This window comes from Porites lutea, chromosome 14 (genome assembly GCF_958299795.1).
Source record: "Porites lutea chromosome 14, jaPorLute2.1, whole genome shotgun sequence".
Lineage (NCBI taxonomy): Eukaryota > Metazoa > Cnidaria > Anthozoa > Scleractinia > Poritidae > Porites > Porites lutea.
In genome coordinates, this window is record NC_133214.1 from 18886560 (window position 1) to 18906704 (window position 20145).

At 40.5% G+C, this 20145-nt stretch overlaps 1 protein-coding gene across 1 annotated transcript in view; it reads left to right on the forward strand.

The window, feature by feature from the left end:
* The window catches only part of LOC140924219 (nesprin-1-like), a 102592-nt gene that overhangs the window by 73204 nt on the left and 9243 nt on the right, over nucleotides 1–20145 (forward strand). Inside the window, exons 47-63 of the mRNA XM_073374255.1 lie at nucleotides 1114–1422; nucleotides 3584–3910; nucleotides 5408–7201; nucleotides 7572–7691; nucleotides 8804–9187; nucleotides 9777–10112; nucleotides 10533–11045; nucleotides 11850–12255; nucleotides 12863–13098; nucleotides 13730–14065; nucleotides 14522–14854; nucleotides 15581–15898; nucleotides 16527–16853; nucleotides 17509–17681; nucleotides 18310–18445; nucleotides 18939–19256; nucleotides 19981–20075. Of these exons, the coding sequence (XP_073230356.1) occupies nucleotides 1114–1422; nucleotides 3584–3910; nucleotides 5408–7201; nucleotides 7572–7691; nucleotides 8804–9187; nucleotides 9777–10112; nucleotides 10533–11045; nucleotides 11850–12255; nucleotides 12863–13098; nucleotides 13730–14065; nucleotides 14522–14854; nucleotides 15581–15898; nucleotides 16527–16853; nucleotides 17509–17681; nucleotides 18310–18445; nucleotides 18939–19256; nucleotides 19981–20075 (6461 nt within the window). The remainder of the gene's footprint in view (nucleotides 1–1113; nucleotides 1423–3583; nucleotides 3911–5407; nucleotides 7202–7571; nucleotides 7692–8803; nucleotides 9188–9776; nucleotides 10113–10532; nucleotides 11046–11849; nucleotides 12256–12862; nucleotides 13099–13729; nucleotides 14066–14521; nucleotides 14855–15580; nucleotides 15899–16526; nucleotides 16854–17508; nucleotides 17682–18309; nucleotides 18446–18938; nucleotides 19257–19980; nucleotides 20076–20145) is intronic.

A 20145-nucleotide genomic window follows, 5' to 3' on the forward strand; every position in this document is an offset into this window, starting at 1 on the left:
CTCAAGGGGGGCGGGGGGGGGGGATGGACTCCCTATAATGGCCTATGCGAGGAGGGGCTGCCCGAAAGGGGTACCTTTGGGTCATTTTAGGTTTCGGGAAACTGCCCACCTACCCCTCCCCTAAGTAACATTAACACTTACCGTAGTTCTCACTTAATGCAAAATGGTGGCTTAGGGGAGGGGTAAGTGGGCATTTTCCCAGAAACCTAAATTGTTCCGTATCTTTTTCAGGATTTTGGTATATGAAAGGGTAGGGAAATCTATCATCTCGGTCTGTAAAAAGGTCCAAAGGGCTAATAGATGCATTCCATGGCTGTGAAAAAGTCGAGAAAACGTTTGGTTTTTGTGTTTATTTAATATATATTTAAAAGACAGTGCATTCACAGCAATTAAAAGGGATGCAAAAATCTAAACTAGGTTACATGAAAGGGGTACCTTTTGTCAATAGATGGTATACAAAAGGGGTGCCTTTTTGAATAAGAAATGGTGTATAAATGGGTACCCTGTGTGCAGAGGTTTCTCTCTTGTATTGCTTTGTCGTTCGCGTCGCTTGTGAGTCGCGTGGTTGGTTTGTTTGCGCCCCGTGATGTAAAGAAACCAAATACGCGACTGACAAGCGACGACTTCGTCAACGCTAAAAGCCATGCAAGAGAGAAATCTCTGCTGACAGGGTACCCATTTATATACCATTTTATATACCACGGTAATAAAAAGAGAAGTGGTTAAACCTCTTGGCTGGGCCACTCCGTAGAAAATTTTGTTCATTACCCCCCCCCCCCCCCCTATCCCTTGAGATGTAGACTTTCTTCTATCTTTAACGATATCATGCACTTCAATTTCATCCAATTGTGATTGGAAGTTATTGTTTTTATGTAAAACTGTCATTGATTACTGAAAAATGTTCAGATAGATTTTCCAGTCTGTCATCACTGAATAAAATATATTCATATAGAGTGGTTTTGCATCCTTTTCGTCGGATTATAGTATTGCGTGACTACTTAACGAACTAATTTTAAAGTTGCGGAAGCGTTGCGTGACGAGTATACTTGAGATACTAAAGCTATGTCATTTGCTGTTTTTGCTTGAAAAAAACTAACCGCTCTTTCGTTATAGATGCTATCAGACAACCTAGATTTCCAAGAATCAATTATCCACGATATCAAAGACCGAGCAAAGATAGTGCTGGGATTATTTCCTGCTGCTGACGGCAACAAAGCCAGAGTCAAACTCATTGCGCTCGATCAACGGTTTCTCCTCGTCAAAGAGCGCCTTCAGAGGAGACAGGAAGAGATGTTGAAAGCCTCGGTGGACTGGCACGAGTTTGAGTGCGGGTTGAAGAGCTGTTTGGAATGGGTTCACAGAGCGGAAGAGCGCTTGTCACGTGACTTACCTGAAAACGAGGTTGACAGTTCATGGCTTAAGGTTGGTGACCCTTCTTTTTTTGCAGAATTTTTTTTATTATTACACTGACATTTATTTATCGTTCTTTACCTACTTCCTTCTTTTCCTATGAGCTTCAGGAAACACAACTCGGCACCATTTTTACATTAAATCTCTTAATAACGGCATGATTTCTTTTTAACCTGTTATAAACACAAACTAAACATTTTCATCGTCATCCTGTGAAAACTTTGAAAAAATGCAGTATACAGAACGCGTCAATACAAACGTAGTAAAATGACCAAGACTTGCCACCAAGTAGAACGTCCGACAGGTGTACGGAATGTTATTGATTCGATTCCCGACTTCGACTCGGATTTTTCGTTGTGCCATGCTCGCGACGGGTAAACTATTGTAGTCCACGTGTCTTGTGTTTCTCTTTTGCGACCGGTGAACAGGAAATTTTCAGTTGATCCCCTTCGTGGACGTAGAATTTTCTTTGTGCCTTACTCACAGCAACAGGATGAACATTCCAAGTCCATGTTTCTACTCAGTGTTGCTCATCTGCGTTGTGGCCTGCCAACTTTCTCTACACTTTATACGTGTTTTTAATTTATTTGGGAGGGGGAGATTCAAACGCAGTTCATTGTTGGTTGTAGAATAAAGCAGGTCGAAATACAGTATCTGCCGTCGCTGTTAGCTGGCTAAAACACTCGAATTGTACAGACTTTCCCAGGTTGAATATTCCAAGTCCATGTTTCTGTTGTTTTTCCTCTGCATTATGGACTTTAAGGCCTTTCAACTTTCTCTAGACATTAAATGGTTCCTTTTTTATTCGGAGGGGGACGTTCGGTTCATTGTTGTTAGTAGAATGAAACAGGTCGAAAAATCACCCGTCGCTGTGAGCTGCCAAAAACATTCAAATTTTATGGACTTTTGGCTCTTTAATCATCCGAATGAATGGCCAGTGAATCTAAGAGGCAGGTGTTTTTGGATCTTGTCATTAACTCGCGGCAATTTCCTATATCGTATAATTTAACTCGGTATCGTCCTACGCATACATTCTGTAAAACCTTAAGCACTTTTTCGTATCTCCCAAGTCTCTTAAGAGAGATGAATATCTAAGTTACCCCTAACGCATGCTCATAACCGAATATAAGTCTAAGAGTCGGTGTATTTAGTGATTTTTTCTAAAATTAATTTATTTTCCCGACGTCTTTAGGAATATTTTCAATTACGAGGATTTTTTATGAAGTTAAAGATCTTATATCTAACAGTTTTTTCATTTGCCAGAGTTTCAGGAGTATAAGCAATAGACCACAAAATCATTAATATATTTTTTAATAGCGAAGTTTTATCTTTATAGCTGCTTATTCATGGTTCAGTGACTTGTAGGTGTGATTTATAGCTTTGTAACGTAGTTTTTAATTTAGTTTTTCAAGAGTCTTTGCCCCGGTCTTTGCCTACCTTAAACATGCCCTTTTAGGTTTTTGTTTACAAAAAAAGCTCAAAAAGCTTAAGTTTTGTGCGGAACTTTTTTTAAAATCTAGAACACGCGTATTGTTGACATGTCACTCGAAGTCAAAAAACTTGTGGAGCGAATCCGAAAGTTTACGTTTCCAGGTCGCTAATTACGCTTCGTTTGGTGGTTAGTTAAATTTTCCCGCATCCTATAAAAATTCTCTGGTTCTTGTCGCTCTGTGACAAGCAGTATTTAACGAACGATTGGTATTTAATTTATCTTATTCCCCTGTCCGGGCCACGTTGCCTAAGAACGGTGTCAAGCTTGAATTAATTAACTGTAATGTATGCGGCCGATCGCTAGCCATGTTTTCAGCGTGTGGCTGCGATCTGTTTAAGGTTTTTACGCTCTGGAAATATGGTTACTTAGAAAATTTAAGTTGGAATATTTCCTCAGGAAGAAGATCACATTTGCAGTGAATAATAATTCACCTTTAACACTGATTTTGACATTGACACTTCGATTTACACTACGACAGACTAGCTGATGTCAAGATATACTATACCACTATATGAATTATGCCTGCAATCTATTATATTTTGACCGCTTTCTCTCGTGAGAGTACAGCTATAGCGAGCCCGGGATCTAGATGGAATCGTGGATTGCATTAAGGACTACTCGCCGGCAGACGTCATGGCTAATAGTAATTCAGATGTGTATCTACACTATTTCTATTTTCAGGCTTTTGCCGATGAATTCGACGTCCGACAGAGCGACTTCGAATGCGTTCGCAGCCAAGGAGATCGCTTGATCGGTCAGCTAAGCGATCGCACGGAACAAAAGGCTCTTGCAACACAAATGGAGGATATATCCCAACGCCTGGAGCGAATACAGAATTTAATGCACGTAAAAGAGCGAGATGTCGGCGCGATCAGCCACAACAGCGTGGAGGAGTTCAACGTCGCGTTGAAAGTTTGCAGCGACAGGCTTCAACAGCTCAATACAAACCTGGGGGAATTTGAAAATTTCGAATCCTTTCGCGAGGAGCACGACAGACTACAACTACAGGTAGGGTTTTGATTTTTATAACTCTGCGAAGCGTTAGCGGTTATGATTCCTGTTGCGATTTTTGTGAGGGGAAGTCTTTATTTATCGCACCCATTGATTTTCTGTCAACCAGATCCCGAGAACAGCTGGAAATTTAATCTTCAAAATATAATTTCGAAAATATTTAATTGAAAAAAATAGATATTTAAAAACTGACTACTTTCAGTGACCTCAAATTATACTTGACACGAATTTAGTAATTTTTTTTTAACTTTAAATAGTAAAATGCATAATATTTTGGTAGGCTGTAAAAATAGGTGAGGGAGATGATTATCTCGGTAGAGTTTTTTAGCTTAGGCAGAGAACTAGTCTGAAAGTGATTTTACGACGATTTTTTTTTAAAAATATCAGACAAAGTCATTGCTACATCGACCGCGTGAATCTTTGTTCGTTACACACCTTTTGTCTGTATAGAATGTTTCTTGTCGAGAGCGTTATTTCATCTTGTTTCTTTCATTCTTTTTATAGAATACAGAAAACATTAAGATTAGCATATAAAGGTTGATTTAAATCTTGTGTCACGCTTCACGCTGTTTCGCCGTGGAGCGTTATTATTTTTACAAGATAGGGCGGCATACATCGAGGGTGACTGTTTGTTAACCACGGGATATTTGCTTTTGGAAGTTTACTTTGGTCGCTATGTAGATATCACACTGTTCGATTGGAAGGTGACCCAATTATTTAATGAACAAATTACTTCTTACATAAGGGAGTCTTGTTGTTCTTTAAGGTTTATTTTTTTTTGTTCTGAAATTGCCGCTTAAAAGGAAAATAATAACGATATATTGTAATAAATATTATCCCCAATGCCCTCCATGGATTGCGATTAAAATCCTTCATTTTCATTAATTTCTGTTTAATTTTGTTTTAAAAACATAAGTATGAATTACCATGTTAGTTGTTATGGAGGCTAATATCGCTTGATTGATAATTGGCCAGGTTGATCTATTCCATGGACGAAAGGGTGCCGTCTAAGTAGGGCAACTATTATTTTTCAGGTTTTAGGTTCTTTTTTTGTATTTTTACTAGAAAAATCAATTAAAACGGAAGTCAAAAACAATTATCTTTACACTAGAACAGGTGCAACAGAGGGAATACTCTTGGCTCATTGTTCATTACAATAAGGTGTAATTCTGAATAAAAGGAAAGATTATAGTAATTCCTTCTCCATTAATACCACACTGTCTTTTACTAAATAACAAATAACGCCTATCAGAAAAAGAAAATCGGCCAATTCTACCTGGAGCAATGTTCGTCGAAAATTTGGAACATTGGACTGGATTTGGGGATTTTTCACGGTAGGGCCAAATACTCAGTTGAATTTTTGCTTAGGCGAGCCCCAAGGTTATAAATGAGGTGCGGAATATACCTTGTACTAAAATTAAATTGTTAAAGAAGCTAGATTTATTTATTATTAAAATATTTGTTATTTATTTATTTGTTTATTTCTGTATTCAGGAGCTTTCGTCAGAGCTGGAGTTCATTCAGAGTTTATCAAGAGATCTCCGTCAGCGATACCAGACTTTGCCTCTTGAGGTTCCAGATATGGAAAGACAGGAAATCAAAGGAAAACTGGAGAGACTACAACGACAAATTTCAGATGTTGGTGAAGAGCTCGCTCGTGTGTCAGAGCACAATGTCACAGTAACCCCAAGGATGGATGGAGCATCTGCTTTGGTCGCACTTCACGTGGAAGTCGTGGAGAACAAACCTCCAGGGCACGAAGTCTTAGAAAACGGAGACTCTGATTTAGGAGATTCGGAAAGCGGCGTCTCATCTATGGAGTCGTTTGAAGGGATTGTACGCAGAGAGAACGGTCATATGCCTGGAGAGAATGCTTTAAAAGAAAACGGCCTGCCAGAGGAGCCTTCAACCAATGGCACCTCGAACGAGGGCATGTCTCTTAATGAGGGGATTGCTGTCTCTCCAGATGAGTATCAACGCATTCTTATGAATAACAGCGCAGAAACGAATGAACATGTGACATTAAACTCAAATGGTCTCGAAAACGGAGAGTACTCTCGTAACGATGGCGATGAATCACGTGTTAAACCACATGATGTAAGCGTGCCGTTGCTGACGGTGACTGATGAGGATGGGAGCGCTTTGGAAGTTCAATTTGCAGAAAATGTAACAGAAAATAGTTCAGATAATTTCGATAATGGCAGTTTCTCAGGCTCAGCTGGTGAATTCTTTATTGACGACTTCGATGTTTATTATGGACAACGTCCTCCTAAGATTGTTGTTGAACCTGCCGAGGCGTCTGCAGGCGATAATACTGACTTTCCAGAGATCAAAAATGATGAACCAGACGCAACGCAAGAAAGTTCTCAGAGACAGGATAATGACAAATCAAATGTCCCAGAGGAAAGTGTTTTGTCCGATCAAGCAATAAGTGGAATTTCGGGCGATGACAGTCGTGAATTATCGAAAGACCAGGAGTTGACCGAAAATGCGGAGACGGAAATAATACTTCCGTCTTATAAAGCAATCCCAGATAACGCGTTACATGAATTTGACATCTCTGCCGACTTGGAGACTGGAGATGATCGTCCGCGTCACAGTACACCGTCTGAACTTCCGGTCTCCACCGCGAAAGAGGAAGATGCAAAACATGGCAATCAGGCTGAGGAATTAAATTCAAAGCCAGAAGGTTTCCGTGATTCTGCTTCGCCTTTAGAGGAGGTTGTTACAGGCGATGTGATTCCCGTTATAAGCAACAATACTCGAGCACTACCTCAGCCCGACGAAGTTAGGAAAAGAAACGATAAAAGACGCAAATACGAAGCTGTGAATGCACCCAGTTCGTCGGAAACAATCGAGCAGGCAGGAGAAGATGATCAGTCATCCAGTTCAGTCATCTCCGCGCCAAACGATGAAATGGATAAACTGGATAGGTTGCTGAGGGTAGGCGAGCTTGACGCAGAGGTCGAGAAACCCCAGGACAGAATTGCGTCCATTTTAGCTGAGCGTCGGAAAGCCGAGGAAGCTGAAAGGCTCCGTTTTGCCGAGACCTCTGTGAGGGACCCTGATTATGAACTTTTCACCTCTCGGCCCCTAGATCTGATGGACAGGAGCTCCCCGTTGAAGGAACTTGATGAGTCAGGAAACTTGCTTCACGAGGATATGTCCCTGGAAGATTTTTTAGTGGAAGTAGAAAAGTTGGTTGAAAAGTTGCGTTCCATCGAGGAATTAATTACGACAGAACTGGATTCAGAGGATAATATGAAGGATGAGTTGGCCAAGCATGTGGTAAGTGAAGACAAATTCTTTATTATTACAGTGATGTTTATAAAAGGTAGCCCTTTTCGCCCTAAAACCAGCTTACGAGAGAGTTGCTTTGTCTAGAGCGGTTATACAGTCACCACCAAAATAAGCGAACCGCCTTCTGGTACCAAATTTCTCGCGTGGGAGCCCATCGTACTCGCGCGTTATTGTCATACTCGCGAGATTAACAAGGCAAATATGGCAGCGCGCGATTATTTTTGTGCAAGGCTCGTGTTCGCCTGTTTTTATTGAAATGTGGGTTTATATAGAGAGCATAAACGCCGCAACGTTTCTATTTAATTCCACATATTCATGGAAAATTATTTCAAAAGTAAATGTATTTCTTTTCAATCAGGCTTTGTGCGTTGTGATGTCAAAACAGCAAGATCGACTCGATCAGATGAACCTGCTATCGCACAGTTTTCTTCACGGAAGCGCTAGCCTGAACATTATCTTGGAAGAGCGGCTTAGAGAGGTACTACAACACTAACCGTCCATTCACCATTGTTGTTAGCTCAGAACTGCGACTCAATGTAATGTTGCTATTTATTTTGTTATGTTTTAAGTTTTATATCTATAATGCCATAACTTTTTATATTTTTTTTTCGCAATAATAAACGCATAAATGTCAGGTGTCAAAATACGCGACACTAAGGTGACAAACAATTTTTGCAAGGACCACTTGGACAAACAGCAGAGAGAGAAAGCCGAATCTTGGGGGGAATCTTGGTGTGGATCAGGATCAGCAGTATGGAATAAAAATCAAAATTGAAGGCACTCAAAATTGGGTGACCAAATACTAGGCTGGCCAAACAATGTCAGTCTTCAACTGGTTGATTTGAAGTAAAAAAGTAATTTACCAGATCATCTTGTAAATTCGTTAATTCAAAAGGTTGAGTTTGATCGTCAGTTGATGGCTGACGTGATACAACTCACTTTGACTCTGAAGATGACTTCCGCACAGGTTGTCGAAACGTCAGTCACTATCAACAACAACAGTCCTATTCAGGACTACGTTCACCCGGACGATCAAACTCAACCTTTTGAAATGACTCCTGGGTTCAAACCTTTCACAATTCGTTAACTGTCATGAAAGGCACTTGTTTCACAGACACCTTTATATATTTTGACTGATCACTATCTGTTTAGTCAGATTATTCATGCACGCTATTGCTGTGGTTATCAGACCCATTCAACCTTAGTATTCACTGTCATAAAAGCGAGATCTCCTCAATCACAACCAATAAATCACTCAAAACTCCAGAAATGGGAGAAAAGACATTGTTCCCAGGCTACCTCTGTCCCAGAGGATGTAAAGGAGAGAGACCCTGGGATCGAGGTGGGCTTGAAACTGGTGCTAAGCGCCGCAAAACACGTAAACCAAGATATTTCGCTGTGCTTTTGATTGGTTGAAAAATTGAGGTCATGTTTTAGCCAATCACACAACGTAGCGAAGCAAACCCAAAGACACCACCATATAACGTTCGACACTTAACGAGAGACTTACATGAGAATGAAGTAGTAGTAATAAAGCAAATAAACACAGATCTTAAATCCTGTTAATTTTTGTATCCATGTATTTGTAAGGTCAACGAACTTTGGGGATATGTTCAAGAACGAGCTTCAACAAAACAGGGGATTCTCGAGCGCTGTGTTCAAGAACAGGCCCAGAACCTCGAAAGTTCACAACAGCAGGAGGTCATAGCTTTTACGGAGAACTTTTCTTTCTTGAGGTCACTTTATTTAACTCCAGCTTGCGACGAGGATCGTGTTTGTGGGAGACATAAAGGCCGCCTTGAGCTAGACGAAGATCGTGATGAAGTAGAAGAGTTTTATGATGAGGATTTGAAAAATCAGATTGAGCTGCACGAGCTGTTTGAAGAATTAGCGTCTGTAGAAGAAAGCGCGGTAACGGAGGAAGTTGTTAACGGTGATCTGACGAGTTGCCAGGAACAGTTAACTCGATTTCAGGTCAGTGTATGTAAGTGTAGGGTATGTGCATGGGTGACCACTGAAATGATGGTATTGATAAGGTGATTGTAACTTTTTGAGTCAGTGGATGAAACTGTGACCATTCAAATGAAAGCCATTGAGCCGTTCTTTTCTGTGGTACTGTGAAATATGCTGTTCAAGATGGTCCTAACTTGTGAGTCCGTGGATGAAAGCCTAAAGTGTGACCATTCTAGTGAAAGCTACTGAGAAGTACTTTCCTGTGGCACTGTTTTTAGTCTATGAATGAAATCCTTTTGTGATCAATTTAATGAAAGTTTCTTAGAGTCATTGCATGTTTCTTACCTGTGGTACTATTTATCTTGCTACACAAGGTATTTTTAACTCTGGTATCTGTATTATGACTATTCAAACGAAATCTCTCAAACTACTTCAGCAAAGTGCCATTCGCTTTTTCTTTCCTTTCTTGGGTTTAGTTTTCAAAATGAAATTGAGATTTCGCCTGGATCACATATTTTGGATGTTTTTTTTATTATGAAATAAAAAAAAGGATAAAGAAGATCTGTCTGGGTGACATTTTGGAGTAACTTAGTTTTTTTTTGTTCAATAGGATCTCATAACGAATCTACTGAAAGCTAGGAACAAGATGGATTCCGTCTCGCGACGATTATCGTCTTCAGCTGCGGAGAATACAAACCTCCGTCAGCAAATCTCAGACCTGAAAAGTCTTATGAATGGCGTCATGAAGCTCGTTTTGAGGAAACAAAAGGAATTAAGATCTGCTTTGGAGAAGATGGTGAAGGTGGAAACAGCTCTGCTTCATCGAAGGGATTTTGAAGGAAAGTTGCATGAATGGTCTCAGCTTGTGGACGACATTGAAGATTTTGTAAAGCATTTGGGGCCTTTCAACGAAAAAGATAAAGATTTGGAGCTGCTTTACTTCGAGGTAAGATTGTTAAACATCTGAAAAGGAAATATCAAGGTTAACCATGAGAGAAAAGCATAACGTTAAGTTATGTATATAAGAAAAGCAAGAATACAAAGCTATTAAAATATGGCTCGTTTAAAAACTTGTTTAGTGCCACTGTACTGGAGAATTTCTGATAAGAAAGGTTTTGGTGAGACATTTTATAAGAAAGATTGTCGCTTTAAACGCGTTTGAAAGTCATGATGTACAAGATGTCAATTTCAAGTTCTCGGAATGTATTAAGTTACATTTGTCTTTGGACATGAAATGTTAATGAAAGAAAGTAAAAACGTGAAAGAAAATGATAATTACCAAAAAAAAAAGAATGGAGAATAGCCACACCCATAGTCCTTCACGTCTCTGTTGATCATTTTATTTAACTTCTTTTTACCTTAATAGTTCCTTCAAAGCCACTGTTTGATTCAAGAATGCCTTCATGACTTCTTGAATAAAGAGTCCTCTAAGGGCGCTAGTCCCCATAAGAAGGCACGTCTCTCAGACCTGAACAAACGATGGGACAGAATACGAGCAATACTACAAAGTAGGCAACGGAAACTAAGAGCCTTAGGTCTCTTGGCTGGTGAAGCTCAGACTCCCCCTAGAGTACCTGTCGTCGAATCCATTATCCCTGAGAGGGAAAAACCAGTATTAGCATCAACCCCGGAGGAAAAGAAACCGGAAGTTAAGCAAACAACACCCAGGAGCAAATCGACTTCTCCCGCCAGGGAGCGAAGGACGCCCCCGAGCGGGGAAAAGAAATCTCCCAGGACAAAGAAGAAGCAGTACGAAGAGGAATTAAAGGAGTTCTCTGAGTGGTTAGCGGAGCAGGAGAAACCATTTCATGATCTTGTTGGTGATGAAAGCTTACCCCCTACAATGGAAGCCTTGAAAGAAAGACTTACGCAATTTCAGGTAATGTGTTGTAATAATCAGTTCTGCGGACTCGATTGAGTCAAGATGGATTTCATGCAGAGACTCAAAAGTTAGAACCACCTTGTACAGCATTATAAACAGTACTACAAGAAAATACTGCTCAGTAGCTTTCATTTGAATGGTCACACTTGAGGATTTCATCCACAGACTCAAAAGTTAGAACCACCTTGTGAAACTTATTATACAGTTCCCCCAAAACGTACTGCTCAGTAACTTTTATTTGAATTATCACACTTACGTGTTTCATCACTCGCGGTTGTGCATGTAACCTGATTAATGACTTTAATGTAATTTCTCAAACGTGAAAACATATTCAACTGTAGTTAATTTGTTGTGGTTCAATTTTATCCTCGGTTTTATGTCTGTCTTCCTTTTGTTCTTTTTAGTCAGCAATGTGTGATAAGTTTGCAATAAACTGTTTGATACATACGGGAAAATAAAATTTAATCCTGGAATAAAATTAAACCACAACATACCGTAAAATTCAGAAATAAGCCCCTCCAAATATAAGCCCCCCAGGGGCTTGTACTTGGAAAATTGCCCTCAAATACAAAGAAAAACAAAGCAAAAACGGTAAATTTACTTCCAACTATAAGGCTAGCCCAAACGAGAATCGCAAATTTCCCTCCGTAAATAAGCCCCTCCGAATATAAGCCCCTCCAAAAATAAGGCTCTCAAAAAGGGCCTTTGAAAAATATAAGCCCCGGGGCTTATTTTTGGACTTTTACGGTATGTAGTTCTTAAAAACAGTCGGGTGACAGACATCTTTGTTTTCACCCCTAGGTGTTTTGCCGCAGTATTCACAGCCACAAATCTAAAGTTGACATGATGCGACAATTTGCAGCGCAAAGCGGAGAAAGGCTTGACGCTGACGTGGTAGGTCCAAAGTACGAAGATGTCAAGAAGATTGCCGACAGCATGTACGAAGTGTGCGAAGAAAACGCTGAATATTTCCAGTCGGTGTTGATTCAGTGGCAGTCGTTCGAAGAGTCATCGAGGAAGTTTAACTCTTGGATGGACAATATGGTTCAAAAATCGTTCGCCGCAGCCAGGCAAATGCCGGAGGATAGCATCGATGCCGTTTTAATGAAGTTGATGAAATATCGTGAAATCGACCGTAAATTTACCGAGCGTCAAGCAACCAAGGACGCATTGGTGTATGAAGGGGAACAGGTGCTGACTGCCACAGGTCAGAACAAATAGAGTTTCTTTGTGCAGTTTGGTAGAGATATATATAATGCACGCGTCCCAAGGGTTCGCAAAATCAGAACTCACGACTTGTGGTTTAAAATCCACAGACTGAAATTAATCGTTTCGATGATGAACCCCCTAATCTGAGAGTGAAGTAGACTTGGGTCAAACGCCGTACTTCATATGAGCCGGACCTACAGCTAAATGGTGACTAATCTTTTGGGTGCGCGCGCAATGCATGCTTTCCAAGAGCAATTTCAAACCGTGTTCTATGTGATGGTGTGTTTGTCGTTATTTTCTTCAAAACACTGTATAATAAAGCAATTATTAGATTCAGTTTTTGTGATATCCGGCCAGATAATCAAGGTCTCGGTAAGTGTTAACAGTATTAGCCTTCGGCTCGGCTGATAACACCTTGATTGTTCCGGATATCACAATTAAACTTCATCCAATAATTGTGAATTATTATTTGATTCTGCTCATGTGAAGTACGGTTTCTAACCCGGCCTTAGAATACCAACAAAACATAGTATTTATCCGTTTCTTAATTAAATATGATCTAAAAATATAGCAACGCCGTTTTTGTATGTTCTGACGTGTTGTAGGGAATGCAAGCGTCCAGGCTTCTTTGAATCAGTTACGAGATAGGTGGCGCGCTCTCCGTCAAGAGACCCGGGGGGAGCGGCCTCGTCTAGAGCGCTTGCTGCAGTTATGGCGGGAATATCAGACCGGCATGGATGACATGTTGGATTGGCTAATGTCAATACTCAGCCTGATGAGGAATGAGGAGATTTGTGATGACAGTTTAGACCTGGTCGAAGGACAGTTGGAGCATCTGAGGGTAAGTCGAGTGTTGTCTTTGTAATGCATCAAGGTTGTTATTTATTCGATTCCTGACGACTGATTCTCGATCCGGATGATCTTCAATACACGGTTATCGTGAGAACCTAGTATTTAGGGTATCCAAGAGGTGCTTTCCATTGAGTGAGGTTTATCGAGTGACCAGTAAAGCTAAAACCTCATTTACTCGTCTTTCTACGACTGATTTAAGGTTTTCGATCTTCCGATCTTCCACCTTCGACGCTCGGGTTTTCCTTATAACCAAGAATCAAGAATCAATCATCGAGAATTGACTATAGAGTCAATAAAACGTAAGAAGCACTGTTAACTGACTTTAAAGTGATACTGCAAGTTAGTAAGCTGTGCTTATTTGTAGTTACTTGTTATACTGAACCGTAAAAGATAACTTTTGGGGTTGGTGTATGGGTGTGAAGGAATTTTTCAAATGTTACAATCCAAATATACGAAATCGAGTTACCATATATATAACCCATCAAACTAAACTTGTGTTAGTTACTTCTTGACTATTAAACTGTTCTGTTCGTCCTTCTGTGGAAGTTGAAATTTTATCAAGATTCTTTGGGAGTCAATGAGGGGGTGATGCCTATGAAATCTTGTTACTCCTTTAACAGCATTATCAAAGAGAAGTGGAAAATCACCAAGCCATCAAAGAGAGACTGGATGAGATCGCTTCTCAGTTAGAGAAGGCAGCGAATGGAAACGCAGAGGATATTCTTGAGAGCCAGGCCAGACTGGATGACAACTGGTCTGAGCTGTGTGCTCTACTCGAGGATCGCGAAGAGGACCTTCTTGGGGCACAAACAGACCTGCTTCTCGTGCGGTGCCTTGATGACGTGGATCAGCTGGAGGAGTGGTTTAAGAGTGCCATGGACACTATGGAGAAACCAGTTTTGGTTCTTGGTAGTGCCACGTTTGAGAAAGCAAAAGAGCAGTTGGGACGATATAAGGTAAGCTGGGGCCTTGGTGCTGGTGACGGATGGGCACTTACCTGTCCAGCTCTAAAGGGGCAATGTCACACTATGTCACGCTGTCATGCTATGTCACGCTGTGAGCTATCCTTTCCAAAGCTTTTTCGCATCAATTGAATTCCAAAAATAATGGCCCTGTTTTGTTATTTAAGACTATATTTGGCATTGAAACTGTTTCGTGTCGTATGTTTCTACGGGTGGCAAACTTAGTTGAAAATGGATTGAAACTGGAAAAACTGTTGGGCAAACTTGTTTCAAATTTAAGTGTAATTAACAAACTAACAGAGAGCGTAAGCAAAGACGTTTTTGAGCGACGTGCGTCAACCGGAAGTGGACTTCTCGCATTGTTCAGTTGTTCTGTAAGTTTACTTGTTGTTCTTTACGTTTACTTGAAAATATTTTTAATCAATACTTTGTTCATTTTCCTTGAATTAGAACATCAAAAGAGAACTCGATATCAGGGAGCAAATCTTGGAAGATCTCACCAGTAGAGTCAACGAGTCACTTAACCACAGAGAAAATGTCTCTGTTAGGAGAGTAGCAGATGGCGTTCAACGTCTTAACTCGCAGAAAACGCAACTGGTCACGCTTCTTTCGGAAAAAGACGAGCGTCTCAAGCATGCGCTGAATCGCTGGGTGGACTTTCAAAAGCTCTACACTGAATTAAAGAACATCAATGATTGGTTTGAGTCGAGAGAAGAGACGTTAAACAGGTTCCAAAGAATTGTCACTCAGAGGGAGTTCGAAATTGCACTTGAGGATGTTAAGGTGGGTGTTGAAGCAAAGTAAAGTTGTCAACCATTTCAGTAACAGTTTTGAGAAATTATAGACTCGAAACGTAATAAATTTGTTCTGAAGTATTTCGGCTGAATACGTTCAGCCTTCATCAGTTGAAAGTGCGTTGTTACCTTGCAGTCACGTGTCCTTAGGATGGTCACGTGACAAGAGAACTTCATCGTTGATGTTCGGTAGTTCTACCTTCCCATCCCAGTTAATAGAGAGGCGTCCTGTCTTCATCTCTATAGCTTCGTTGGTCTTTATTTTAAGGGTATTGTCTGTCAAAAGTAGTCTAGAAATCCGTTATTTTGTCTTGTCACGAAATTTATAAGACTGATAACGGATGCGTTGGAGTCTACATACAAGAGAATCAGAAAAATTATGTATTCCTGTAGGAAGCAGAGCGTGTGACTTATAACGTCGGTAAATGAGCTTTTCATTCCTTCCTGTTATTCGATTGGTCGTTGTTTAAAGCGGGCCTGTTTGAAGTAGTTTCTCGCAAGGCACCATAGCTTGTATAGTTCAAAAAACGTTTTTTTTAAAATTAAATCATTTTCTTATTAAAGGCGTATGACAACTACAGTTTTTTGCGTACCGATCAAAGTTTTACCACGTTACTCATTGATAACGTCGTAACATATTTTTAAGCTGTCATATTGTCACCCAAGGGTTTTATTTTGTCTCGCATTACAATTACACCTTTGGTTTGTTACACAGGCAATGAAGGGTTTTCTAGCAACCCAACAAGAAGCTGTGGAAACCCTCCTTGTGGCTGCCCGGCGTTTGCGAGGTGATGCTGCATTTGACCAACAAGAGGTCCAGGAGACAATAGAGACTGTGGAAGAGAGGTGGGCAGAACTTACCTCCAAAGTCGGAGAGTACGAAATTTGGCTGGAGGGCTCTGTACAAGCTAGTAAACAATACCAAGCGTCCCTTGAATACATAAACAGTGTACTGAATGATACGGAGGAGAGACTCAGAGTGAATGCATCCGGAAACGTAAAAGAACTTAAAAGAGAAGTTGAACAACTGAAGGTGAGATTGTTATTTTGTATTATATACTAGTGTAAAATTGTAATTTGTGATTTGTTCACCCACGAAGCACTCAGGAGTTTTTAAGAATTTGGAAGTGTTGGTTTTTGAGTGGAGGGAAAAACCGGAGCATCCGAACAAAAACTTCCCGGAGCAAAGAAGAGAACCAACAACACGCCGAGATTTGAGTGCTGTCACCATTGCGCCACCCCTGCTCCCCCAAAGTGGAATAAAGGGGCTTAATAGTAGAGCTCGATCATTTTGGAAGGATGTTGGAAGGGTTAAACACACTTTATCCCCTGCAAACAGGACGCAGTGAGAGTTGATAACTATAATGATGATGAAAATACCGACCGCAACGACAGTCATGATGGCGATGATGATGATGACGATGGTGGTGGTGGTGAAGCTATTCAACTTACCCTTTGAAGTTTTTTTCCGCTAAAAATTGTTTCATCCATAGACCAGAAAAGAACTCGCACTCTATAGGTTATAATCGTACCTTGCATTGCTTTCATCGATAATAATATGGTAATAGTCAAAAAAGTCAAAAAAGGGCGCATGAAGTGAGGACTGGGTCTGTAACAATTTGCGTTTAGTGCGTTAATGTATGGTATGTTTTTCATTGAAGGTACTGCGAGACGACATGAACGAGATAAGTAGTAGAATCGATGAAGTGTCGGAACTAGCGACGGACTGGGCGCAGAACAGCGAACCCTCTGCCTCCAAGCGACTGACCAACGAAATAACAACACTTACAGAACGGTTTGGATCAGTTTCCACTCAACTTATCAAGAAAGAGAAGGAGGTTAATGATTTACTAGTAAAGTGGCAGAGCTTTGAGAGTTCGAGCGCAGACTTGTCATCGTGGATTGAGAATCAGACTGATGTGTTGAATGAAACAGTGACAGTAGATGTTTCTCTTACCCTGCAGCTTGAGCAACTGGCAACTTGTCAGGTAAGTACAGGGCTTTCCTATAAATTATTTGTACAAATATCGTAAGGCGCCTTTATATTTTGAAACAGATCTTAACATATGTAATAGGCCACTCCGAGTTCCAAAAACCCTCACTTTCAAAATGAGGCCAAGAGCACTACCTTTCTTGTAAAAATGAGTTTTTTGCATGAGAATGAAAAATCATCCCCATATCAAAGGCCGAGCACTTAACCTCGTTTTGATACAGAGGCCCGAGGGATATTGGCCACTTTACAAAGCTTAAATTTCGCAAAGACACCTGGGACTGTTACTAGGGACAAGGGGGTAAAATTGGCCAATAGCTGACGGTCCCCCGTTGCGATCCCAGAAACAATAACCGAAAGCGTTTCTATTCTAGTTCCCTTATCGTCTCTAAAGTGGTGAATGAGTGTTTTCAAATTTAGTATAATTTTTAGCGAGTTTTAGCTTCAGTTTCCTTGACCAAAAAATTAAATCTCTCCCTGAAGATTATTGGAAGTAATTCGCAGTACGTATTTTAACGAGTCCAAACTAATGTCTTTTCTGTTTTTTTTTAAATTATTATTATTGAATAATCCTCAAGGAAGCACTACCAACTGATTAATATTTGTTACTACTAATCACATTTGCAGTCGTTAATCCTTTTTGTCTTTTATAGCAAATCAAACAAGACCTTGATCTTCATCGTGATTGGTTGACTTCAATCAATGCAACTGCTGACACACTTAGGTCCAAGCTGCCCTCAGGAGCGACTCACATCACTCATCTCAAGAATGATATCAACCAGAGGTTCTCGTCACTTCAGGAATTACTGCAAACCAAACTCGAACGGTAATCTTCTTTGTTACGTAAATTACCGACATTACTTTATATGTATTTTTCGTCAAAAGTGCATCACTCGGAAGTAAATAAAATAGTAGGACATGAATGTTCTTCTGAGTGGCTTTTATCTGAATATTTTACAATGCAGGGTTTCCTCGATTAACTCAATGAATAACTGGAATCCATGTTAAACGAGACTACTGTCTGTCCTGTCCTGTCCTGTTAGTGCAGTGATCAGTAGCTCTTGTCTTGATGATCGCTTTTTTGACCGTTTGTTTTCCTAAATAATGGATGATTTATATTCCATAATTAAACCTCTCGTTTTATGTTTATGCGCGTGCCTGTTTGGTTGCTTGTTTACTTGCCAGGTTACTTTGTAAACAAAAGGAAGGTTTGATTGTTCATTTAGAACTCATTTACAGTATTAGTGTCATGACAACCTGTTACATGTATCCTTCTTTGGGCTTGTCACGCAATCCTTGTCCATATGGAGAATTACACCCGCGAGCCCAAAGAACGTCTACATGTGAGGCTTACTGCATGATAGCGTTGATTTAAAGAGACTCCCTAAAACACAGACATTTTAAACGATTTACCCTTCAGTGTGATATGATGAACATTTTTTGGAAAATTACAGGATTACTTCTGCTACTTTAAGCTTTACCCAGCTTCAGGAGTCCGTGGACCGCTTGGTCACGTGGTTAGATGACGTGGAGGCACGCGCCAACAGTTTGAGTGATTTGGAGAACGCTGAAAGACTAGAACTGTTGCAAGTATGATTTATTTTGCAATTAATATACGTGTCTTAAGTCGTCTGTCTAGTTTGTTTTCTCCGGGGTCATTAAAGGGGCTACTTCACCCTATTTGCTACCTTTTTAAAAAGCTAAAACGTTCTTCGCATCAGTTGACTTTCAAAAGTAATGGTCCAATTTTTTTTACTAAAGATTACATTTAAGGTGACGTTACACGGGACGATTCGCAACGACGATTTTTAGCGCAACACAGAGTTGCAATGCTGGCACGGTGTTGCAACCATTCAAAACAATGTCGTAACAATGCTGCAACGCTGTGTTGCGCTAAAAATCGTCGTTGCGAATCGTCTCGTGTAATATCGCTTAAAGTAATGACTTGAACAATATCCTTGTGACATAACCCGATAAGGAACTGTTGTTGCGTACAATGACTGGTATTTTAGCAATCTGAAAGCTGGTCCTCTAACGCAAATTCCATTCATTTTTCGTTACTCGTTATTTTCTTCCTTTTCAGGATCTTTTACAGGAGCTTGACGACTCGCATCACAGGTTGGAGTCTTTGCATGGCAGCGTGGACGAGAAGCTTAACGAAACTCCTCAGAAAGAATTCCAGGAAATGAAGAGTCAAGTTACTCAACTCGAAGATCGTTGGATGCGCTTCAAAAGGAAACTGGTAGAGTTAGCAGAAGACAACCAACGGGTTGTCAAAAGACAGACCGAGTTTGACCAGGAACATGTGAAGATTTGCTCTGTTCTGGAAACGGTTTTACGAGGAACAGAGAACACGAGTCTTGATCAGACAGACATGGCTGTGGATCTTGAGCGTGTAGAGGTTAGTGTGATTCCTCAGGAAGGGTATACTGTTCACAGTATACCCCTTTTTCTGTGATCGAGCACCTACTCGATCCTACCTTTTAACACGTGCGGCCTTCTGGTTTCAAAGTTCAACGTGACTAGCGTGGGAATGTCTATCAAGTCTACTTAGGGCGCGGGAGGCGGCCCCGGGGCCCGCCCTCTTCGGTAAATTAAAACAAGATGACTGCCCCTGACGGTAAACCCCCGGTCTACGGGAAGGGAGTACGGCGAAAGGGAGTGGTACTACTTGTCGAGGGCGGGGCGTGTATACTCACCACTCCCCTAAGCCAACATTTTGCCCTAAGTGATAAGTAAGTGTTAATGTTGGCTTAGGGGAGGGGTAGCTGGGCAGTTTCCAAGAAAGGTACAATGATCCGAGCACGCTTACAGAACAGCTCTAGTAGTGCAAACCCAATGGCCGAGATTTTCAAAATGTAACTACTAACAACGGGTAATCGGCATGAGAGTAAATCGGTATAACGCGCCTGATAATGAATTATTATACATTCATTCCTTGTCCTATTTATTTTTTTAAGCCTTTTGAAATTCGTCCCAGATTTCTTTTCCAATTTCTCAAAATGATTTTTTTTTTGTCTTAATTTGTATTGCCTTTTCTGTTGATTTCTTTAGTATAGAATGTACTGTATATTTAGAATTTAAAACGAAATAGTAAATTGACTGCCTTTTTTATTTTATGTTAGGATTTCCAGACCAACTTTGAAAGATACCGGCTAGATTTTGATTCCCTTCTGCGCAAATCAGAAGACCTTGATCAAGATCACAACACGGGCAACAGGTACAGAGAAAGACCAGAAAAAGACGGCTGTTGAAAACTTGTTTGTTCTTCTAAAGTGATAGCAATTAAA